The sequence below is a fragment of the Phoenix dactylifera genome, chromosome 16 (genome assembly GCF_009389715.1).
Source record: "Phoenix dactylifera cultivar Barhee BC4 chromosome 16, palm_55x_up_171113_PBpolish2nd_filt_p, whole genome shotgun sequence".
NCBI lineage: Eukaryota > Viridiplantae > Streptophyta > Magnoliopsida > Arecales > Arecaceae > Phoenix > Phoenix dactylifera.
The window spans coordinates 11,077,771-11,095,266 of NC_052407.1; the positions used below are offsets into that span (position 1 = coordinate 11,077,771).

The 17,496-nt window shown below is 37.1% G+C and overlaps 1 protein-coding gene across 2 annotated transcripts; it reads right to left on the bottom strand.

The window, feature by feature from the left end:
* Positions 1-86: 86 nt before the first annotated feature.
* On the bottom strand, positions 87-16,247 carry LOC103705704 (cyclin-T1-3-like). Of its 2 annotated transcripts, XM_008789525.3 has the most exons (7): positions 15,872-16,247; positions 12,373-12,707; positions 11,853-11,934; positions 9,854-9,988; positions 2,877-3,052; positions 2,641-2,792; positions 87-1,421 (listed from the first exon to the last, which is right to left on the bottom strand). In XM_008789525.3, the coding sequence occupies exons 2-7, from the start codon at positions 12,597-12,599 to the stop codon at positions 385-387; spliced, it is 1,809 nt and encodes a 602-aa protein (XP_008787747.1). In that variant the 5' UTR covers positions 12,600-12,707; positions 15,872-16,247; the 3' UTR covers positions 87-384. The 2 variants fall into 2 exon arrangements, with proteins under 2 accessions (XP_008787747.1, XP_038970434.1); XM_039114506.1 differs by lacking the exons at positions 12,373-12,707; positions 15,872-16,247 and having other exon boundaries at positions 9,854-11,728.
* Positions 16,248-17,496: the final 1,249 nt, after the last annotated feature.

The following is a 17,496-nucleotide window of genomic DNA, read 5'->3' on the forward strand; positions in this document are numbered from 1 at the left end:
ATTTCATTTCTTATATATAAAGAAAAAAAATCACCAGAGATTTGCACCAAATTGGATAATTACTCGTCACAGTTTTTGCTCATGGGTTGTCATTGATAAAGGAAACCAGCAAGGCACATCTTTAAGGCCATAAATCAATGTTGTCAGGATTTGCACAGAAGAGAGTTTTAAAACTGGTATGTATTTGTTTATATAAAATTAACTTCAAGATGAATTTTATGATCTCTGTAGGCTCCAGACCGCACAAGCACATTATGGATAATAAAATTATGTCTCAGCATCCTGATACAGATCAGCATATAGGCAAAGCTTGTACCAGACCAGCACTTTCCCTTCTGCGGTGATAACCTCCCAAGTTAAATGTCTTCCACCATTGTACGAACATCAGACCTGATTTTCCTGTCTTGGCCTTTTATGCTCCCTCTCAGCACGTTCAAATCTTCCCATTACATGTGAATCATCGATTGTACCGCGGTGCTTTGCGGACGATGCATGATAATGTGGGAGGTCAAATCCATCCTTTCCTGCAAACTGTTTACCTGGGCTCACTGCTTTCCTCTTCTGGCGGCCAGGCTCCGGAGAATGGAACTCCTGACTATCCAGCGACAGCTCCCCTTCTTCCACATTCTCCACTGCCTTGTCAGCTCCATGGTACCCATTCTCGGTTATACGGTCTGGATTTTGAGGCTCCTGTCTGTACAAAGGCTTTGACCAGCTATGCCTCCTCTCCTGCTTAATTCTCTCATCCTCAACTGCCAATTCAACACCATGTTCGAGCTCCCTCTCAATGAGGTCATCTTCATCCGTCAGATCCACTTTCCTAGCAACATCACCTCGGGACTTTCTCCGTTTCTCCAAAGCAGCTTTCACCTTGTCCTTATCAATCTTCTTTATAGCATCCAGGGGGGAGCAAACTTTGGGACCTTCATTGCCACCAATATTCCTGTCTTTCGTTTGTGTGCTTCCACCAGTGACAGGCATCACAGACTCTTCTAGCGAACATTCAGACCCATAATTGGATCTGCTGTTCATGGCTTCTGCCACATTCCCTGATTCAGGATGCCAATGATCCTTCAGTCCAGGTTCCACTTTATTGTCATAAAAGCCACTTCTTTGCTCATAGTTCCCATGGTTTTTGCTTTCATGTTGAGGAACCCTCTGGGTCCCGTTTTGCCTATCAGAGTGTGACTGATCAGGGACCGGCCGTGCCAGTGAGCTTGTCAGGGCAGCACTCTGCATGCCAGCAGTTTTTGTTGCCTGAGAGTATCCGTTTTGTGGAGACTCCTCAACAGCAGCTGGAGTTTTTACAGGAGTCTGTGGGTTGGCCCCAGTGACAGAGCTCCCTTCAGCTTCACTCCCATGGGATGGTGGCTGTGCTGCACGGTTTTGTTCATACAACTCCAGCATTTGATTGCTCACCTCTGAAAGCAGAACAATTTGAAATATAAGGACAAAATGAAATGGTACATTAAATTTATTTTAAAAAAAGACTCCAATAGAACAAATTAGAATTAACAAAGTAAATCATACCCAAAAATAGAAAGGACCCAGAAATGGAGGACTTGAAAAAATTCAGAGAATTAATGTTAGTGAAACAGTAGGTCAACTAAACATCTGGCACTCTATGAACTATATGCAAGCAGTCATGGCAGATAGTGAGTGGATCTGAAGAGCAGCCATGCAAAGGTAACCAACATATAATGTTATTCTCAGTAATTTCAGGATTGAACAGAGGCCAGCATTGGTAAAAAAAAAAACTTTTTAAAAAATGACATGCATCTCAAATTAGAGACTAGAAAAATGGGAGAAGGATGAGTTCATTAACAAACAAAATGTAGGTGTTCATGTGTGCTGTGCACGTGAGCAGAGGCAGAGGCTGCGGCATATGCACATGTTTGCATGCTTGTGTGACATATCTATGAAAAAAAAAACAAGCACCTTATTTCAATTTTTTAACATGATGTTTGGATGTCTTGCTCCTTTATCCTTAAGTTACTTCGAATCAAGGTTCGACGTCTTGGTACCGCAACCCCATACCGGTACCACATGTTGCTACGCAGTACGGTATGAGACAACGAAGCGTACCAAATGTCGATACAGTATGAGACTGTGTATCAGTTCAGTGCCGGTATGGTATAGTACCGATTGGCACGGTGAGACTTGCTATGAATCGATAGGGGTTATAAGCTGAAGATTTTGATATAAATGAGAGATGGAAGAAAAAAGCAAAGCTTGTGATTTGAAAACCCCAAGATTACCTAGTTACCCCAAATCAGCTATTAAGTGGCAGGTGTCATTCAATCCATAAATGGAATGCCCCATGGATATCCTAGCCAGGCACCCAAACAACCCTTTGAGGTCTGTCTTCTTTAGTTTACATCTGCATACACCACACATTATCTATAGATTCAAATGCAAGGTGATCTCAAACTGCTCCAACACATTTTTAACAGCTAAAAACAGGTGTGGCTACTCACACACCAAAATCAGTATGCGGTTTCCACACACAAAATGAGTATTGCAAAGAAAAAGTGGGAAAATCAGCCCTAACCCATAAAAAAATTCAAACTGGATGGCACAAACAAACATGTAGATAAAAACAACTCTATATATGTTAATCACTTTGTCTGAGGGACAAACCTTCCAACTGTCGTGGGGTAACATCAAATTCCTGCCACCAGACCTTCTCACCATCAGATGGAAGCTTCACTTTCAGAAACTTGGCAGCCAGAAAGATGGCACCAGCTGCAATATGATGGGGCTTAAATTGCAGGCAGAGTGAAGTACGTAGCCTGCACACCCCTTTCCAGTGCGCAATAAATACACATCATTGAGAATTATAATTGGAAAAGAGAAAAACGGTAGCTTTAGCATACCCATCATTGACAAAATTCCAAGCAACTTGTGCAAGGGCATTTTGAGCAACCTTAAACTTCTTTATTGCTTCAACCAGGGGTTTATATGGATGATGCACATTCAGATCAAAACCAAGAGTTGCAAGTACCAGCCGTTCCCCAATTAAAATAAGTTCTTTCTGTTGTTCATATATTTCCTGCATATAGTAATGCGAAAATTTGTCATTTAGCATTGATAACCATTCCTCAAAGTATATCACTAATCGATCTTGACATGAAATTTGAGACCAAATTTCAAAAAAAATAAAAAAAATTGAAGGGCAGAAGACAGCATTGCCATTCATGCAAGTGATGCATTGGCAATTCATAAAAACAAGACATTAGGAATTAGCATAAATCACATGACTGCCCTAGCCTTAAGAAATATCTTACCATACCGTACTGACAGAGATGTGAAGGTATACTCATCTTTCATGACTACTATGTATGTCTTTTATCAAGTTTGACTTTGAAATTTGATAGTCTAATCTTGTCTGTTCTTTTATAAAGGGTAACATTTTGTTGGAACATGATGAAAGATGATATTATATAAATCGGATCTTGTAAATAATGTGGAAGATGTAGTTGAATAATGCTTTCATCATCCTATCCCTTGAAAAGAAGATTTCAATGTGATGTTTGACAAGGTGATTTCTTCCAACATAGAGTGTTCATTAGAAGGGGATAGTCTGGAGTTTTTCATGGAAGAGCCCCCCAATAGCACAAATGAATGGACCGATTTTTTTTTTTTTTTTTTTTTGACAGAAGAAATGGACCAAGAATTCAAATGAAAAGGTATGCACATCACAACAAACAAAAAACAATCAGGATTACAGTCGCATCTATTTAAAATTCTTCAACTAGTTCACAGCACTAGAATTGATGGAATGTGTTTAAAAGAATTAAGTTCTGTGATTAATGACTTATGTGAATGTTATGGAGACCTTGGACAATAAAATTTTGATTTTGATCCAAGTTTAACCATGGTGACATAGCAGCAACTGAGAATGTTTGCAAATCCATGCCAAGAAATGAAAATGACAGAAAAGGACAATATGGATGCCACCAAGTACCTTTGGTTCTATATCCATAAATTGGAAAAAGGAAAAAGAAAAAGAAAAAGAAAGTACACATATTAATTTCAAGAGAAAAAGAAGGATGGATCAACAAGCACCCTTTTAAAAAGAAGACAGAAAAGCATAGGAAAAGTAAAAAAGCAAGAGATAGAAGAGGTGGCTGAATGGGAGATGTGGTGCCCCTCCCTTTTGTTTGCATGTGGCTAAGGCAGGGAGAAAGGCAGAAAGAGGTCATTTACTACCTATTAAAGTTATTAAAGGCTCAAGGCACACTGAGGTGCCAAGGTCTCTTGAAACCTGGGTGAAGGAAAGTGTTATACATACACACATATATATGTATGTATGCACGTATGTATGTATGTATGTATGTATACACACACACACATATACATATACATACACACATATATATGTATGTATGCATGCATGTATATATGTGTGTGTGTGTGTATATATATATATATATTATATGTGTGTGTGTGTATACATATACATATACATATATACATATATATATATATTATATGTGTGTGTGTGTATACATATACATATACATATATATATATATATATATTATATGTGTGTGTGTGTATACATACACATATATGCATATACACATATATATGTATGCATGCATGCATGTGTATATATATATACACATACACATATATGCATACGCACATAGATATGTCTGTATGCATGCATGTATATATACACACACACACACACACGTATGTATATGTATATACACCAACTAAAATGCCTAGAAACTGAAAATCACATTTTTTCCGTGGTCTCTAATCTATGCATAAAGAAGGTACAAAAGTGAATGATTAAAAAGATATGAAAGCATATTTTGTTATGATCTGAGCATCAAAATTTATTGATATTCAATTTATAAATGTTTTGACATATATAGATTCTGATCAGTAAGATAGATTCTCAATATAAATACTTGATCATGTATGTTAGCACACTAGCACAATGAAAACCGCCCAATTTTGTATCCACATGATAAAAGTAAGAGACCTCAAAGATATGTTATTTTTGGCTTCCAAGCATTTTTAATAGTATAAATCATGATCAACAGTGTTGACCTTCAATTTGGACACCACATTATTGATTTTAAAATGGAGAGGAATAGATACCCTCTCCTCTCAAGAGGAGCAAAGTCTATTTCTCTCTCTCTCCTTGTATGTATGTGTACATATAAGCACATATCTATTGTACCTGAGATGTATGGAAGAAGGGAAGAGTGCTCTCAAGCAAGATACAATTATCCCCCTTTCTTTTTTCTATTTCTTCCTTCATCTACTTTAAATCCTTTCCTCATCTCCTAAAATCTATTACACCTTTTCTCCTTTCTCCACTGTACTGCATTCAATTCATTATAAGATATACTCCAATTCTAATCATATTATCGCTCACCACTATATAATGAGATTTTTCTTTTGTATTATAACTAAACATTATAGTTTTAAATGTTTGCTTCCCTAAATATTTTGAACTCAAAACTTTACCCCCGGTATTTGATTTTTCTATTTACAACATCAGAACAATGTCCCACAATCTAAATGTTTCTTACAAACATTGTACAGGCAATCTTTAGTTGCCCTCAAACTCCAAAGTCGTTCTCCTGGAACCTTAATCTTTCCATAGATTTTAAAAGAGGAAATATGTGAGCTTTAATGTCAAACTAGTTGATAAATTTTTCCTCTCTGTGCCAATTTTCTGCAACAATGCTTTGCAAAGTAATTTGTCGGCCTATCCCTTCTTACCCAAGCTTTTAAATCCATTATTGCCTCGCAAGCTATCCCCAAGTGACCTGCCATCAACATCTCAAACCTTTATCAAATTGTTTCAGCATCAAAGAGGGAAAATCATTTCTCTTAACCATAAAGAATTCTGAAATAAGTTGATGTACCCTTGGACATACCTTTTTGTCCTTCAACATCTCTCTAAGATTATATGATCTGTTTCGCACCTTCTATTAATTATGACTTAATTTATTGAACTCCTCATGAATCATCCCCCCTTTCTTTCAAATGGAACATTGCCTCCATTAATTAATGCTCAACTGAAACTTTCCAATTTTGAATTGTTTTTGTTTATTTTCATGCTTGGCTTCTTTTTAAATTCAACTCAGAACTATGGATCATCCATTATATAATTCAAATGAACAATCTTCTATTCATGGCCAAATTTATTGGATGATAATCCAATAAGATCAGAAAAGCTGATAACGAAAGAATTTCATGAAAAAAAAAAGACATTCCACCATGATACAACCACCACTAGCTGATTTCCCAAGAAGTAATTTGTGCATACACCTTTCTTTACTCATATTACAAATTAAACATCATGATGACTTTACAGTTAGAAAGTTCTGAGAATATTTACAATCTCAAGCATGAGGCAAATAAAATTAATGACAAAAAGCATGACATTGAGAATGAATGGGAAAATGAATGGGAAAAGGAGTTTATAAGAATTACCACCCAGACAATGATACTTTATGCAATCTCATTGCCAACACACCAGTAAACAGGTAAAAACCTCTTATTTCCAAACTTAATGCTGATGAGCACGCTGATTGTCTCATCTAAACCATCTTATATAATTTTTTGTTGGCTCAAGAAATTATACACTCTGCAGAAACAATGAGTCCTTCCAATGCTAATGATGGCTATAAAGATTGATATGGAGAAGGCATATGATAAGATTAGGTCGCACTTTGTGGAGAAGGTTTTAAACCATTTCAGTTTCCGTTTTAAATGGATCTCTTGGATTACAGCTGTATTTGTAATCCAAGATTTTCGATACCTGTTACTGGAGCCCCTAGTAATTTCTCATCTTGGGCCAATCTTCAATAAGGCTGTCCACTATCACCTTATTTAATAATCATTTGTTCTAGAAAGCTCTCCAGATCCTTCCAGACCAAGGATGCTTCATGTACTTTATTTGGAAATTTTCTAGCTCTCAAGCTCCATCAGTTTCTATACACCGATTATCATCTCCTCTTCTCCAGAACCGATATTGATCAATGTGACAAACTTATGGAGTCTATCGATTATTACTTCAGATGTGTGGACAAAAGGTTAATCTTGACAAGTCATCTATCACATTCTCTCCAAGACTTCATAAGGCAATCAAAGGAGGATTACTAGGTGGTCGGGGATTAACTTGTTTCCTTGTCCTTGAAGATACATTGGTATTCCTATAATGGGCGCAAGGCCGAAGAAAAAGGGATTTCAATTTTGTAATTGATAAAGTGGAGCAACAGCTTAGCTCTTGGAAATCGAAATGTTCTCTCAATGGATGTTGGTTTTCTCTTATAAAAGCTGCCCTTAAGTCTGTTCTGATTTCTTTATGGCTAATTTAGTTAGCCTTACTCAATCAAAAACCATTATGATCACATTATGAGTATTTTTTTGAGTTAATCCTAGTGACACTAATCATGGTCTTCATCTTATGCACTGGATGGAGTTACTGCTAACACCACCTTCTTGGCCTTGGTATCCACAACCTAAGAAGAATGAAGATTGCACTCTTGGATAACAATGCAGGCAAATTAAGCTTGGAGAGGAATAACACAAAGGTCTCTTGAGTCTCTTCGAGGTATAATTTCTCTGGCTATTGGGATGCTTGCAAATGCCCCCAAAATTTCACTTGGGCAAGGTAAGCTATTTGTGAGAGTTCTTTTGGGGCACCTTCCAATGGGTTATTGGCCCTAGCAAACAAATCTCTGTTCTAAATCATTCATGGTTGTTGGGTATAACTTTAGCGGAATGCCAATTACTTTCAACACTTCTTTTCCTTTCCCCGGCTCACTTATGGTGGCTTATTTGATCACTGACATTTGTAAAATTGAAATCCAGTTTCTTCAGCATCTGTTTCCCCCAGAAATTATGGACATCTTCACCTCCATTCCTTAACCTTTGCACAATTGGGAACACAAACTTTGTGAGGGCTCTTCACAAATGTGGCAGGTAGGTCAGTGATCAAGATGCTCCCCACTCCTTAATTTCAGGTGGGCATGGAAATAAAGCCTATGCCCTCAGATACAAGCTATTCTTTTGGAAATTGGTGTGGGATTGCTTGCTACCTGCCACCATTCTTACCTCCAGAGGCCTCAATATTTGAATTGAACGCAATCATTTCATTAATGTAGCTGAGAATCACCAACATGTTATTATAGTCATCCACGTTCATGACTCATGAGGTTTGGCTTGAGCTTGCAAAGGCTGATTTTATCACTTTCTATTGGCATAGCAGGTCTGATTTTATCTCTACTCGCACATCTGGTCCTTCCTTTAAAAGATCAGATCTAGCGATTTTCTTTTGTTATACTTCTCATAGCATTTGGCATGCATGTAATCATCAATTTTTTGATCATCAGCTAGACATGCTCCTGCCTCAACAGCAGAACAGTTGTCAAGCTCAAAACCTTAACCAACTTCTCTTAGTCTTCTGGGCTCTGGCTCCTTTGACTCACATGGGACCCTTGGTTAGTAGTAACTCGTTTCCTTCTCTTACTGTTTGCTGGCATCCCCACCAGCAAGAAACCTTGAAGACAATTTGATGAAGTTTAAAATAATAGTGCTGGAGCAGGTTTCACTATTTGAGGTGAGCATGGTGTTCCACTTGCGGCTGCAGGTTTCAAGCTCACTGTCCAATTACCATGGAAGAACTACATGGAGCTAGGGAAGGCATTACAATGGCTATCACCCAGTTCCAAGCCACTGCTCTTTGGGTGGAAGGAGATTCTTCTACAGTAGCCACTTGGTTAAATTTTATCACTGCTGTCCATATTTACATAGAAACCAATCAAGTAGCAGATTAGCTTGTCCATGGGTGATGGCTGTGCAAAGCAATGTCATTCGGAAACCTCATTATCCTAGAGGGCTGCTGGATGTTTTTGTATAGCAACACCATGGTTCTACTTTACCAGAGAGAATCTTATCTCCTTTCTCTACCCAGAAAAGGAAAAACAAGGACTAAGATAACATGCATCAGGGAACAAGAATAAGCCGTTTACATAAATAATGGAAAACTACTGATAGTAGGAATGAAAAAATACAGGGAAAAAAAACATATGTTAACAGAAGATCAATTTTATGAATAACACTCCTTTATGTCATAATCTCCTTTCCCTAGTACAGAAAGTTTATACTGCAGTGCTGCCACAAAAGCAATAGTGAAAGGTTGTCGCAAACACAATTTTGGGATCATGGAGTAAAGATAATTCATGTAGCACCCATTGTATGTCATATGGTTACTTTGAGATGCCTAAACCAATTAAATTGAAGAGACCATCAGGCCTTTTCTAGTCCCAACAGAATCAATGGCACACAAGACAAAATTTATGAGGATGAAATCAGCATCTCCAGCTCAATTAAATTAACAAAATGGAAGAAGATGGCACTATTATCAAAGTTTGCAAGTAAAGCTTCAGCTAGGTTAGACAATGAAATTGTGAAATGTATTTGGTCATTGAAAACAATGGACAACAACCAAAAAACTAGTATTTAAAGAAAAGTGCATTGGAGATAATTAATGAATTGCTCTACAAGGAAACATAGAATTCATGAATATCTAATACAAGTGCCACGTGAACCTAGGTTATACAAGACGCAAAGTGCTTGCTTGTTGATTGCAAAACTCCTACTTTACTCATAATGGTCTAGGCATATATTTCAATGCCATTAATTTCCTCTTCTAAGTGAACTACAAACATAAAAACAAGACTATTAAGCTACAAAGTAAGAATCACTTAATGGAAACCCAAAGAAAAAGAAAGTATTGAAGGCAGGAATGGCTATCAACATAAAAGAACGAAAGAAAAATTAATGTCAAATGGAAGAAAAGGAGTAGATATCTTACCCTCTGTTTAATTCGTTGAACAGCAGCAGGATCCTTTTTATGGATAATTTCATATGAAACAAGAATAACATCCTTCAAAGGCCGAGGTGTTTCTTCAACCTTTCCCGCCAAAAACATGCACACAGTAGCAATGGTCTGCAAACCATATCACCATAAAAGCTAAGCATCAGCATTGATCAAAAACCCACAACAATCACCACCAAGGTTCGCTATCTCGGTACCGGACCTCGTACCGATGCCACACTAGCACTGTCGGTATAGTACAGTTCAGAGTCTTTTCAGCATACCGATTGTCAGTATGCCACTCATACCAGATACTGGTACCAACTGGTACGGTATGCTCTGTACTGTCCGGTTCGAGCCGGTACGACGATCTATGATCACCACAGTATCTTCTACAAGACTCGCTCCCGATAGAAAACCAATCTCGTATCATCACTAGCTCTCATTGGTTATATGATCAAGTAACAAGTAGACAGGCAAACAAAAGGCATAAATACAAAAACATCATTATAAAACCAATGGCAGGAACTAGGAACCCAAACAAGCAAAAATAACTGAAAAGTGCTTGGCAAAATATAACTGCCACAAGATTAAATTAAGTGAAAGTATATTTTTTGCTGTCTCTCAGTCTCTCTAATTGAAAGTGTTGCCAAAAATGAGGAAGTTACAGTATCTCTTATTCAATGGATATCTCGTAGCAAATCATACTTCAGCAAGAAGAGTAATACAATATATGGGAAAAATGGAAATAATTTTAGGACAGAACCCAAGTGAAGAATTGAAGATTACTGAGATATGAGAGGATATAGGTTGTAAAGACTCAATCAACACATTTTTTTTAAAAAAAAAGAGTAAAAGTGGCATGTAACACTGACAGCTTGCTCCCACATTCATTTGCCTGTGTTAACTAAAATAAAAATGTTTCAGCATTAACCAGGAAAATAAGTCTCAGCTAGTATAGATATGTCAAGTTCAGGTGTCAAACATACGTAAACTGGAGTTGTGATTTGCAAATTTATGCAATATATGGATACACATCAAATCTAGAAGCATTTAAAACATAACATGCTGTCCTAAGCTAGAGATAGGTGCAATTTGAAAAGTTGTCTTACAACAAGCATAGCATTTCAGAAATGTCAGGTCTGATACTTATTGGATACTTTGTGTTGATATCAGTTTATTTATTTCAAAAAAAAATGGTGATGGCTAGGATGTGCTCCAGACATTTCCTGAAATGTCCTGAATGCTTTTGAACTGCTAGTTTATTTGTCCAGTTGGTTTCGCCCTTCATTATCATGTGCAATCTAACTGAGAGATTTAAGGAGTCCGGAGAGAGAGAGAGAGAGAGAGAGAAGACCTAGAACTATAGAGTTTTTAGAATACTAAACAATAATTAATGTTTGCCATGGATGATATAGTTATCTATGACAACTAGAATATCTACTGAATGCTGTGTTGGGATTTGCAATATTGGTGTTTCTGTATAGTGTCATATCCATCTCATGTCCTGTCTCCATACTTCATAGCAAGACGATCTTCAATTCTTCACTTTTATTTACTAAATGGGCCCAAAAGGTACAGGTTTACACTAATTTGCAAAGAATCAATTGCATATCAGTGCTAAATATAAGGACTTGCACCTTGTACCTTGTGAAAATAGGGTTGGTATATTCATATATACTGACATACGCATAGCTATAGGGCTCTTTGTCTAGTAAAAAAAGTTAACCCATGGACTTACTGCAGAGAAGGTACAATAACCATAGTTTTTTAGTATAGAAGATTATTTGCTCAGGTAAACATTCTGAATTTGAGATTGTATGCTGCAGAAGAAGTCCAATGCTCATGGATCAGATAAACTAACAGATATTACTGCATTCAAAAAAAAAAAAACAGAATTCAAAGCAGTTATGATTTGAAAAAAAAAACAAGGCATGACTTGTGCATCCAGATGTTGATAACCACAAAGGTTTTCAATAAAACAACTAATGCTTACCCTCCTATCATTTTTTGCATGAGACTGGCGGAGGAAGAAGCGATGACAAAATACAATTGCAGTTGCTATTGTTACTTGCGGTCTGCATCAAAAATCATTCAGTGTAAAAATGAGATATCATCAATTTTGTCATGCCATGGGCATAAAATTGATAGCTAGAGGTTAAATTTATTGATGATACTTGACAGAATCAGTATACTGAAAAAAGATAGAGAACTCAATGCGGTAAAAATACCATATGATTATAACTTTAGCAGCTAATTAGGAATACTCAGAGCACAAATCTCAGATTGTCAATGAATTTATTGCAACAGCAAACATCTTATCTATGAAAGAAAAAGAACAAAGATCCAAACCTCATGAACAGATTGAACTGTTAACTAGGAGAGCAAAAAAAAATACAAAAAAAAAAAAAAAACAAACAAGTGAGTGAACCTACACTTGAAGTCTCATGGCTAAATCTTGCAAAAATGTGCAATATGACTTTGAAAAGGCAAAAAAGAAGTGAATGGAAACTCACACTTTAAGTCTCATTCCTAGGTCCTGCAGAAATGTGCAGTATGACTTGCGAAGATATGCTTCTTTCTTCAGATCAATGCCATCTCTCCTAGATGGGGAGTTTTCTTCAATTTCCTTCCGGCTAAAGTACCAAGTAGAACCAGGATGATGAACCTCCTCAAGCCTTCTATAGGGACTAGTTTCCACCATTCCGTATTGTGAGGGATCACCTGGTAATATACTAGCCATATGGATTTCATTCACCAATTATATTAGGCTGAAAAAGCTGATCCACCTTGTTCTATAGTATGTTTGACAATGTAAATTGGTCATCTTAATAAAAGCAAGAGTAGTTTCCTGCAAGAAATAATACAGAGTCAGTGAAACAATTGTGTGAGTACTAGAAGTATTTGAATTGGAAGAAAGCAAAAGATTGTTGTGACTAGTTGTTTTATTGTTAAGCATATCTACAGCCTTCCACATCCATGTCTAAGAGCTGCATGTTACAGACAAGTTATTTTTCTCAATACAAGATGCAACACTAGAACCAACAGATAGGCAAGGATCTGTCATAGTATTTTATCTACTGCATTAGCTGATAGTTAACTTCACTTGGATGCAGCTATCCTAAAACTTAATTTCTTGCTTAAATTTGTTTCTAACATCTAGTAGTTTCTAAAATCAATCCTGAGCTTGAGGCAGTCACATCATTATCATCTATTGAATTAATGATGAGGTCTCATCCTTGATCAGGATATTCACTAGAGAACTGACTTTTTTAAAAAAAATCAGAATATTGTTTATTTTGGCAAAACCAGAATTTTTCAGCTATTTACTGAAATTCTGGCAATAGCAAATACACCTGAGGCAGAGAAGGTTGAAGTCGAAGGAGAACTAGTTTTTCTTAAAAAAATAGTCCAACAGACTGCCTTGAAAACTTCTCTGCACTTGCTCTTCTCCTCAAAACCTTGCATGACATAAAAGTAAATCTTCCAAATGATATAGGCTCACCATCAAGATGAAAACCGATAAAGAAATCTTAGATAGAACCATTTTGAGAAGCAATAGCAGCTGGCCAGTTGGTTGAATGACCCAAGCCTGAAATTTTTCTCTTTTTCCTTCTTTTATTATATTTTCTATTTTTTCCCTTTCATCTCCTTTCTTTTCTCTCTTTCCTTCCTTCTCTCCTTTTCCTCTTTCTGAGCACAGAAAGAGAGAAATGGATGCCTCCTCTCTTCCATGAGACAGTTGGGCATCTTTATGTCCTCCATCTTATAAATGAGCAATCCCCCCAAATAAGTTGGCCAGCCCTATATTTGAACTAGAACAAGTGGGGCTGGCTTGCTAGCTGAAGGACTAACATGAAAAGAAAAAATGACTAAAATATATCACAGTGAGCTGCAGTCTCTATTGTTGGATCGAAGAGAGTCTAAAATTACAAGTCCGTCCCTTAAACATGGAACAAAGGCAAATAAAATCCTGTGAACATGCACCCTCCTTTTGATCTAAGACCAAATCTCTGACTCGTCTCATTAGATAATTATGCAGTGTCAAATGTTAAATGTACCAGAGTGAAAGACAATGTAAAACTTTTGCTGATAGAATTACTACCATAACTCAACTAGATTATGCATCAATGTCTGCCTATTTGATCCATAGGTTTGTAACTTGTTCAGGGGATAAGCAATGCCTTCCACCTTCCAGTGGCATGATTAAAGGCAGCCATATGCCACTAATAGAGAGAAACAAAATGTAGATTGGAGACCTCCTAGTAGCCTACATCATAACTAATTTCCATAAGTTATGATGTAGCATAACAGTTACCATCAATTAAAGAAATAAAATAATGATGCAGCAGATATCTGCAAATTACTGTGGTTCTTAAGTGCCAAAATTTTATTTATTTGGTCGCACAACAAGTCTATTTTATATTATAAAGGAGATTAAATTAAGGGTAACTGTTTATTTCAGGAAATCAAATCTTGTGTTTCGCCTCAAACCAGATGGCAAGGTAAATTATTCCTTCAATTGGCATAGGCTGTCTGAAAGTAAAGTTTTCCAAGCACATGTTCACCATGGCAGCATGTCATTTAGCCAACATTTGGAAACCTCGGTCTGCTGGGAATGAGGAACCATAAAGCAAAACCAAATAGTTGGGACAAGACAGGACGATTATGGTTGGAAACCATGGTCTGTAAACCTCCTTAAGAACCAACATCTCTCCACCCCCTTAATTTCTGTGCAATAAATGAAGATGCAAGAAGCGGCACCTAAAATTACAAAGTTGACATGCTTCCAAAGTGATCCTAACAAACAGCCAGCCTATGCAAATGTTATCTAATCCTGGTGATAAAGGCAATATGGCAACAATGCAAAACAAGAGCTTAATAGGTAAAGGTGGAGGGCTGTAATCTGAGTTTAACGCTCTAAATTTAATATGTAAAATCGAGACAAAGATCACTAGGACAATAGGAGGATTCAATATATTTTTTCCACACTTAATTTGGGCCAGTAAAAGCATCATGACTAAGTAATGACAGAAGAGGCCATGAAAAGCATTATGACTAAGTAAACGTGATATGACTAATTAATTTATTAGTACAGCCAACCACCTTATTTATTGCCAAAGATATCTTAATGAACCGACCAAAAGAGATGCAAGCTAGATCAAGACAGCAAGAGACAGTTGCAACTGGCTGCATCAGTTTCTTCTCTCTGTGAAATCACTACAGAAGAATGAGTGGCATTCATTTGAAGGTGGATTCACAAATTTCCTTTGGGAGTTCACAAATTAGTAGTTGGATGAGATCCTGGAGAGGGCAGAATATCACTTTCTTGCATCCCGAAGAAAGCCTGATAAGTTCAACACAAGGCTCACATATGATCCAAACTAATTCAAAGAACTAAAATTCTTGTCAGCCTGGAGGATTTATATGTCCAAAAGGATGAAAACAAATGAAGATACAGAGGCAAGCAAGGAAAGGAAAGAAACAGATGCAAAAACAAGAGAAAGTGAGATTAGAAAAATATCACCACGCACATAATCAAATTAGAGAGGGTTTTTCCGACAATGCATATGCTGTGAATGTGGAGGTCCAAGTATCACCTCTTCTTGCATCAATGTTTTGTTTAATTTATTCAAATTAAAAAATAAAAATAAAAACCCGGTTGCATCAAAGTTACGGAATTTTTTCCCAACAACCTCCCGCACTATATGTCACCTATAATGAAAAGATTACCGGGGGCAAAAGAAAAGGTAAAAAAAAAAAAAAGAGCAAAGGCACAATCCCTAATTTTCACTAATCTCAAGAAGTTATTATCAGATCTCAAAAGGATTCACATGAAAAGGAAAAATTTTACCAATGCCTAATAAGTAAAACCCTAGCAATCAATTTGGGCGGACAGAATTAACAAGGCGAAGCTTTCCGATGCCGGCGGATTAGATAAAACCATGCTATGCATCCAAAGCTGATCCAAGCTCGAAGAATAAGAGTCCAAAAAAAAATAATAATAATAAATACCTTGCTCAGAAGAAGATCGAAATCCGACGCTCAAGCCTATAGCCTCTGCCTTCCAATCGAAACCCGAAGAAATTTGGAAGCCGGAATCGAACAGGGGGCGGTGGAACGAAACCCTAGAAACCAAAGGGATCGGGATTGGGGGATTGGGATCGAGGGGAGAGCCGGAGGAGAGCGGAAAAGGGGCCTTGGCCGCCGCACCCTTTCCCCAGGCGCGATGTTTTATCTAATAATCTAACGGCCAGTGTGGTGTGGGGGCACTCGCGCTGCACGTGCTTCAGGAGAGAACTCGGGGAGGGAGCAGCGGAACTGCTCGAAGTCGGAGATGAGAGAGAAAAAGAAAGCCGATGCGGTGGCATGTCGGAGGAGACTGAATTAAGGGTTTAGGGTTTGGAAAAGTCAAACGGGATTTGTATCTGACCGTTGGGAACTTTATGGTGAGATGAATCATGATGACCATGGATTTAGATAGATAAGGGGGATAATGTTAGATAAGATAGTTCATAAATGGACATCAATTCACTCAAATAAATAAAAAAATAAAATGATTCCTAAATATCATTGAATATTTTATTTAGATAAATAAACACATTGTTGGCAGCCTTGGTAAGTTGGCCAGGCAAACCCGAACCCAATCTAATGTAGACTTGATTTTGAGATTCTTTAACCCTGCCTAACCTAATATGAGCTAATTTTGGGTTCGGTCAGGTTAAATGGATTTGGTAGGATTTGTCCGGTTGTGCCATTTAATTTAATTAAAATAAATTTAATTAAAATTTTAAAATAAGACAAAGGTTTATGATGTTTTTACTGGATTGATTGTTGTTGAATCAAAGCCTTAATCATTGATAAATTTTAATGATACTTACTCGTATTCCAATAAAATTAAAGATATAATTATAAAAATATATAGATATTCTATATAAAATATAGATATAAATTATTTATTTATTTGTTTATTTATCTATCGGGTCAGATCGAATCAGGTCAGGTCAAGTTGGTTTAGGTTGTGGGCCCTATGTTAATACTACTTAAGAAAGGGTTGGAATTTTTGAGCCTAAAAATACAATCCGGGTTTATAAACCTTCAACCCAACTCAATTATTGGGTTGAGTAGGTCTGTTTGGGTTGAGCCCAACCCCTCAACCCAAGTTGCACCCACCTCGATGAATAACACCCTCATTTTTCTCAAGAAAGAAAAAATAAAAAATAAAGTACAACAGTTTAGTCTAATGTCCTATTCTTTGTGATGGGTTTTATAGCGAAAAATATATTGAGCATGATTAACAGCCAAGAAATGTGACTTGCACGGCATTTTGCTAAAATGTGTTAGACTATCAATCTACTTGTCAAAATTGCTACTATGACTTAAGGTTGTATCCAAAAACTGAGTGATTCCAACTTCCACTCATAGGGTCCTTGCGAGTGTATAATTCTATTTTGGAGGATGACTACGTCGAGGGCCTTGTCTTACATCCATGGTTAGGCTTTGCTCATTCCGGACCAAGGCCTTGCTCCCTTCTCTCACTGGCTTATAAACCTTTATGCACCCAACCCCATTGCATCACCATTGCATTCCGTCAAAATAGAAGAGACCGCATCAATGCGCACTTCAAGGGGAGATCCTTG